The 7,154-nt window shown below is 53.1% G+C and overlaps 3 protein-coding genes across 3 annotated transcripts, besides 14 other annotated features; all 3 read right to left on the reverse strand.

Moving 5' to 3' along the window:
* Positions 1 to 7,154: part of a sequence feature (heterozygous, non-Esmeraldo-like haplotype) that runs on past the window's edge.
* Positions 180 to 213: a microsatellite.
* Positions 266 to 1,762, reverse strand: Tc00.1047053506239.10 (hypothetical protein, conserved; the record flags this gene model as incomplete). Its single annotated transcript, XM_802637.1, has 1 exon — positions 266 to 1,762. The coding sequence occupies one exon, from the start codon at positions 1,760 to 1,762 to the stop codon at positions 266 to 268; it is 1,497 nt and encodes a 498-aa protein (XP_807730.1).
* Positions 1,934 to 1,957: a microsatellite.
* Positions 2,084 to 2,117: a microsatellite.
* Positions 2,528 to 2,548: a microsatellite.
* Tc00.1047053506239.20 (hypothetical protein, conserved) lies at positions 2,732 to 4,288 on the reverse strand (the record flags this gene model as incomplete). The annotated part of the gene is made up of 1 exon (XM_802638.1): positions 2,732 to 4,288. The coding sequence occupies one exon, from the start codon at positions 4,286 to 4,288 to the stop codon at positions 2,732 to 2,734; it is 1,557 nt and encodes a 518-aa protein (XP_807731.1).
* Positions 4,328 to 4,355: a sequence feature (AT_rich).
* Positions 4,444 to 4,477: a microsatellite.
* Positions 5,029 to 6,681, reverse strand: Tc00.1047053506239.30 (lectin, putative; the record flags this gene model as incomplete). The annotated part of the gene is made up of 1 exon (XM_802639.1): positions 5,029 to 6,681. The coding sequence occupies one exon, from the start codon at positions 6,679 to 6,681 to the stop codon at positions 5,029 to 5,031; it is 1,653 nt and encodes a 550-aa protein (XP_807732.1).
* Positions 5,303 to 5,362: a microsatellite.
* Positions 5,363 to 5,492: a microsatellite.
* Positions 5,496 to 5,515: a microsatellite.
* Positions 5,522 to 5,625: a microsatellite.
* Positions 5,631 to 5,656: a microsatellite.
* Positions 5,687 to 5,736: a microsatellite.
* Positions 7,040 to 7,060: a microsatellite.

Genomic DNA, 7,154 nt, shown 5'->3' on the forward strand with positions numbered 1-7,154 from the left:
TCTTTTCTACCCGAGAGACTTCCCTTCGGTGGTGTCAGTTGTTGCCGGTGGTGAAAGGCATGAACAAATGGGAAAGGGGGGAATACAAAAAAAAAAAAAAACAACTGACATGTAAAAAAAGAATGTATGCTTCTATGATGGCTCTTGTGTATATTTGCAACACAACAACAAAACTCCTCTTTTTTTCTTTTTTTTTTTTTTTTTTTTTTTTTTGCAGTTCGCCTCTCGGCCTCGCAGGGGGGAAGAGGAGGAGGGGCGGCAAACTTCACGGCGTGGCGTTGATGCGCTCCATCCAAATGCGGCAGCGGAACTTTGAAAACATCACTTGCAGCAGCGAGCGGAAGTCGACACGCCCGTCCGTCTCATAAAAAAAAATGAGTTTCTGCCGGTCAAACTGAAAGGCGGCGCCTGCGACGTGAATTGTGAGTTTGAGCTCCCCGCACGCCGCACGGCACTCCAAAACGGCCTCCTCCTCCCTCTTGACGAGCGCCCCCCGCCAGTCCTCCACCTCCTCCGGCGTCGCACGGCGCACAACCCGCGGCAGCGACCGACGGCTGCCGCCCTTCGCTCCGAAGCCACCAGCAGTAGCGGCGGCAGCAGCAGCGGCCTCCGTATCATTGGGGGAGGACTCATCCGTTAACTCCTCACAGTGAAGGACTTCACCCAAATCCACGCCACGGTCCGCATCGAAAATAACATGGTCGCCAGCATGGAATTTGATGCACGAAAACACCGTCGCTGGGCGATCGCCATGGCACTGCAAACGCAAAAAACACTTTCTGTTATTCTCCATTGATGAGGTGTTTTCATGCGGTGTGAGGGGCGTAAGGACGGAACGATTGTTGTTGTTTTTATTGGCGTTGGTTTTATTGTTTTGTCGCTGATGATTCTGCTGCGAACAGTTGTTTAACTTCCCATGTCGCTTTTCTTTATTGCGACGCTGCGTAGAACGTTCCACGCGACCCGTATCCAATGTCTTCTGCGACTTACCGTCAAGAGAAATGTCTGCCACACTTTGTGTCGTATCCACATCCGCCCTGCAGGTTGACATTTCAGCCTCTTCTTGATGATTTTGTTTGGTCACTGCGTTCTTTCTTTTCGTTTGTTCGGCAAATGCGGATTCCAGCTCGGTGGCAAAGGAATTGGATCCTCCAATCATAGTCACTGCATGTGCACTCCGCGGTGGTGGATGAGAAACACTCTCCACGTGGATGGTAGAGCGGGCTGCCGTGGAAGCAGGTGTGACTTGAATTACACTGCGGCCCGCCGTAGCGGGTGACAGTGTCATTCCCATCGTAGAAGCCGGAGTGTTCACACCCGGTGATATCTGCACGGGTCGCTTTTTTTGCTGAGGAGTATTCATTGTGATTTGAGCTTGTGCCAAATGATCCTCCCATTTCTCCTGTCTCTGTGACGGATCCATGTACACTTGCGTCCGTTCCTCCTCCCTCTCCACTGCTTCCTCCTCTGTGTATTCCACAGTGTTGTTACCGCATCCACCTGCAGCGCTGTTCAGTGAAAAAAATGGAGTCATTCCACTGTTGTTCGTCGTCATGTCCACAAATTGCTGGAGGCGCGGCGTCTTACTGGGGCCGTACACGGGCGTCGAAGTCGGCTGGTGGGGGCCGGAGCCCCAGCCCAGCATGCGCTCAATGTACTTTTGAAGGTGGCCATCCCCAGAGGCCATAAAGAAATTCACCGCCCCGGAGCTAAGGCCGTGCGGCAGCCCCTGATCCTTGGGCCCAACGTGGCTCTGCCGCATCCTTTTTTCTTTTTTCTCCACCCCCTCTCTCGCCTCCCACCCCACTTTTCTCCTCGCGGCTCCCCTCGTCGGTCAAAATGTCCCTCCCGCGTTGACTGGACCCAAAACCTCCTCCTCCTCCCCAGACGGTGCAGGTAAAAAACCCTCCACTCGCTGGTTGGTTGGTTCTGTTCCCTCTCTCTCTCTCTCTCTCTCGCTTCCTCCCCCTTTACGCGACGCCGGTGTGTTGTTATCTCCACGTGCCGGTGAAAACTTCTGGCTTGACTCGTCACGCGTGTGATATCTAAGCCCAAAACGGAGGCAGCGCAGCAAAGACAAGACAAGAGAAAAGAAAAAAAAGAAAAGGAAAGAAGAGCGACACCCCCAATACAACCAGACGCAAACAAACAAAAAAAAAAAAGCTCCCGTTCATACGATAGCACCCGACCCTTCGCGTATCGTCAAGACGGACTGCGGCAGGAAGCATGCACTGATGAGATCGTTGTGCCTCACGCTTACGGTCCAATCATTGCGGATGCACACAAGCAGAAGGGGAAAAAAGAAAAAAGAAAATAAAGAGAAAATAAACGGCAACAAACATCACTTTCCTTCTTTATTCATGTGGTCCCTCCTCCCCCAACGTGAAGGCCGCGCCGTCCTTTGCCGCTCTTCACCCATCCTTGTTACTGTCTGCAATGGCTGAGTGAATTATTTCCTTCATGTCTCCTCACCCCTAAATTTAACAACAACATTTTCCTTTTCTTTTTTTTTTTCTCCGCTCATCTCATTATTATTATTATTATTATTTTCCTTTTTCGATTTGGCTGCGGAGGAGAAGCCGGTGCCCTCTCCGCCGCGGCGTCGCCCTCCTCATGGATCATCCGCCGTTAGCCGTTACACGTGTAGAAGGAAGAAAAAGAGAGAGGGATGGCGAGAGGACAGGAGAAAGTGGCAAAGCAAAACAAAAAGACGTTTGTCTCACCCCCATTGTCATTCCTCCTGCTGTTCCTTTTCATTGGCATTGAAATCCGCTGCGGCATGTAACCCCTTCTTCTTTTCTTCCTTGTCTGCTTTCTTCTCCTGCTGCTTCTCCCCTCCCTTTGCAAAGACGAGGGGTTCGGATAACACGGCAGCGATGTCATCTGGAAGAGGCGGAGGTCGCACGTCGTCCGGCACAACCAACGGCTCTGCTGGTGGCAGCCCACACAACACCGTCACGCGCCTCTCAGAGACAGCCACCGTGGCGGAAAAACGTGCGGTGATGTGACGATCCCCTTTGATGCGCAGGACAGAAAGAGGGTCAATAACGCCCTGCCGCCGCAACATCGCCACGGCCATGCGTGCCTTAAGAGGGTTCTCCAAGTGTTTGAGGCTAAACGGGAAACACTGGTGCTTCTCTGTAATTTCTTGTAGCGAGGCAAGTACAGAGCGCACGCGGGCGTCACTCTGAAATTCCACTTCGTTACGACGGTAAATTGTTGTCACACCATCAGCAGGTGACACCTTGTACGAGGGATGATCGGTAAAGGCTACATCCAGCGTCCACACCTGATTTGCACCTATGGTACAATCTGCAACGTCCTGGTGAGGGTCCTCCGCTGACACACGTCGTGTGATGATGCATTCCATGCCATCTGGAACCCATCGTTTTGTGCGGTTTGAGAGTACGCCCTCTAGTCCCTGGACTTCAAAGTAATTTCCCACACGGTGTATAAAGTCTGTGATATCCGCGTTCAACATGCCTGGCTGCAGGAGATGAATCATTCCGTGCAATGCCACACGTGCCGCCTCCACCGCGTTACTTGCCCCTTGAGTGAGTTGCCGCACCTCTTCATTTGCAGCAGTGACGTCATGTGGCACAAAAACCGTTCTTGCTGCAGTGACCGGGTAGCCGTCAATGTGGCACCCCATATGAATCGTCACCACATCGCCACCGCGCAGCACGATGGCCTCTTCTTCTACCAACGGTGCATGATTGCAGAGGACGTAATTCACCGAGACATTTGTTGGATACGAGAGACCGCGGAGAATGCGGTTACCGTCCGCGTCCTTCGCCTTGGAGAACATCGCTCGCACCCGCTGCAGAAGTTCTTCATCACCACGATCACACAATTGTTTTGTGGTTGCCCCTGGCACGCACGCAGCTGTGAGGATGTCCATCACCTCGTCAAGAGCACGCCCGGCAGACTTGTATTTTGTCCTAACGTCCGGCTTCACAATTGTCTCTGCCACCCGCTCTGCCGGCTCCAACTCACCCTCGAGTTCCTTCTCCATGAGCGCGAGCTTTTGACGAATCGTGGACGCAGACCGCACCCTCGCACTGCCGCCTCGCTGCGGCGTTGGTGCCCGCTTTGCTGAGGTTTTGTGTCCCGCATCTACCGTTGGGGTTTGGGCCTCCGGCTTTGGGACGGCAGCGACTTTCTGGCGCGTCGTGTGGGCCGGTCGCACGGACCCTCTCAATTGCTGCAGCGAAAGTGACCGCCGGCGCTTCATCCGCAGGGTCGGCCGCGCACTCTTGCTGCGGCTGTTGCTGTACCCACGCCCCATCCGACAGCTTGAGGCACCTCAGACTTATCCGCACAGCGCAAAAAAAAAAAAAAATAAATAAATAAAAGGCCCAACAATCACACACACACACAGAGAGAGAGAGAGAAAGAAAAAAAAAATTACTTCTTTTTTTGTCGGTTCCGTTAAGAAAGCCCAAAAAAAAAAAAAAAAAGGAAAAGAAAAGAAAAACGCGTGTGCAACGAGCGTAATGAAGTGGGGGGGACACGTGCCTCTCTCTCCCTCTCTCTCTCACTGTGTCTACAGCCCAACACGCATTTATTTATACACCTCTGAATGTATCTGTATGCCCGTGTGTTTGTGTGTTTGTTTTGGAATAAAACATCGTGTTAAAAGTCAGAAGCGGGGTGGGTGGAGAGCTTTAAAAAAAATAATTTATGCCCTCCAATCAAAAAAAAGTCCTTTTCTTTTGCTCCATTGGGTGATTTCAGTGGGTTTTGCTCATTCGCTCCTCGTACATTTCGTTCCGCACCATTTCTCCTTTCCACCTACTGCCTCCTTTTCTGTTTGCTTGTTTTTTCTTCGTCCTTCTTCTTTTATTTCCTCCTCCCCCCTCCTGACTAATTGGTGTATTTCGTTTTCTTCTCTGTTCCGTCTCTCGTTTCTTTCCTCTGCTTTGCGTCGTCCATCATTCGGTGCTGCCATTCACGCCGTCCCTCCGTCCGTCTGCGTGTGTGTTTGTGTTTGTCAGTGCGTCAAGCATCTCTCCTTTTCTGGTTCTTCTACCGACTTCTACGAAAGTTCCGCACGGATTTAATTCGACGACCCCCACGTCGACGCGGCTGGTCGTCGTACCCATCGTCGTCCGCATTTTCCCTCTCGTCATTGCCTTCCTGTGCTTCTTCCAGACCACCCTCATCATCCATTTCCTCCTCGTCACGGTAACGGTCCGGGCGTGGTGCACGTCGGCGCTGCTTAAGTTCCTGCAGCTCCCTCTCCAACTCTCTCAGACGTTCTTTATCTGCAGCATAAGAACTCAGCTGCTGTCGCTGCCGTGGTGGCGGCGGCGGCGGCTGCTCATGCGGCGGCGGCTGTTCATGCGGCGGCGGCGGCGGCTGCTCATGCTGCTGCGGCTGTTCATAATGCTGCGGCTGTTCATAATGCTGCGGCTGCTCATGCTGCTGCGGCTGCTCATAATGCTGCGGCTGTTCATAATGCTGCGGCTGTTCATAATGCTGCGGCTGTTCATGCGGCGGCGGCGGCGGCGGCTGCTCATGCTGCTGCGGCTGTTCATGCTGCTGCGGCTGTTCATAATGCTGCGGCTGTTCATAATGCTGCGGCTGCTCATGCTGCTGCGGCTGTTCATACTGCTGCGGCTGTTCATGCGGCGGCGGCGGCGGCGGCGGCGGCTCATGCTGCTGCGGCTGTTCATGCTGCGGCTGTTGCTGTTGTTGCTGCTGTTGTTGTTGTTGTTGTTGCTGTTGTTGTTGCACATGTCGCCGGATTTCCTCTTGATTTCCTTCAGGGAATAAGAGTATACGGGGACTCTCCACCTCCTGATTAAGCGTCCGTCTGCTGTACACGTCATGGTCGTAACTGACCCCCTCGATCGGCATAGTGTGGACAAAGAGGATGTCGTGACTGTCGGTGAGGTCGCCAGTCTCGGCGCTCAGTCCAATGTAATACCCCCCCTTGCCGATCGGAAGGCGGAGGTCGGAGATGGTGGTGCACTGCAGCTCATTCCTCTCGCCATCAAGAGAGAGAAAAATTTGCAGAGTATTCCCCTCGTACCGAATCCGCGCTGTCGAGGGCAGCGCGGAGGTTTGGCGGTAGGCGTAGTTACATCTCCCCACATATTCCCCCTTGAAGTCTTTTTGCGTATTGTACTGCCGATTCCTCTGCGTTTCGTCATTGAAGAGGACGTACACCGCCGGGTTGTCACGGAGGCCGTCGTTGTCGTACGTGTCAAAAATGATGCCGAGGCCGGTAAATTCCATCGGTCTGCCCATCAAAGGGCCGTTGTGGCTCGGCCTGTCAGTCGTGATCCACAACGCAAAGCCATCGGCGCCGGTGCCCTTGCCATGCAAGTGAAACCCCACGACAATCTCAAAGGAGGGCATGTCCAGCGGCTCCGTGTTCCACAAGTGCCCCACCTGCCCGGGACGGTCTGCCGTCAGGCGGACGTAATTGTCCGTGATGACGGTGGTGCCGCCGATGGCCCAGTGCCGCAGCTCGTCTTCTCCGTAGTAGTTGCGCAGGAGCGGCGGGGAAAAGGAGTGGTGCTCAATCACACGCTCCGACGTGCGGTGGTGCTGCTCCGCCGTCATCCGCGGTCCATCTGTCGGTGACGCGGTGGATGTCAACGCCGCCGTCAACAGAACGGAGACGATGCCGCCCCACAGGGCCAAACCAAACACACCAGCCCCCATAGACATAAGTGTACACACACACACACACCCTCTCTCTCTCTCTCCAAGTATATATCCTCTTGTGACTCAGTCGTCAGAGAGGCGTCCCTGTTGTTAAATAGCCCACTGCAACTTCCACTTCTTTTCTCCTGCCTGGCAATTTAAAAATATGTCCAGTGTGGCTGTACCCAAAAGGGAGAATAAAAGTCCTGTCAAATCCCGTGGAACAAAAAAAAAAAAAAAAAGGGTTATCCCCCCTTTTTTATTTCTTTCCTTTCGTTTTGATTCCTTTTATTGTTTTTCGTGTTCGCTGTTTTGCTGCCCCGCTGTGTAGGTGCTGCTCTTCCCGTCCCAAAAAGAAAAAAAAAGAAGTCCCGTCACACAAAGAGAGAGAGAGAGAGAGAGACAATAAACACAATACGCCTGAAACAACACGTCCCTGCACCCACCCACACACACACACACACCCCTCAGTTAATACGCCCGTACTGCTGTTCGCA

The sequence above is a fragment of the Trypanosoma cruzi genome, genomic scaffold (genome assembly GCF_000209065.1).
Source record: "Trypanosoma cruzi strain CL Brener 1047053516891 genomic scaffold, whole genome shotgun sequence".
Classification (NCBI taxonomy): domain Eukaryota; phylum Euglenozoa; class Kinetoplastea; order Trypanosomatida; family Trypanosomatidae; genus Trypanosoma; species Trypanosoma cruzi.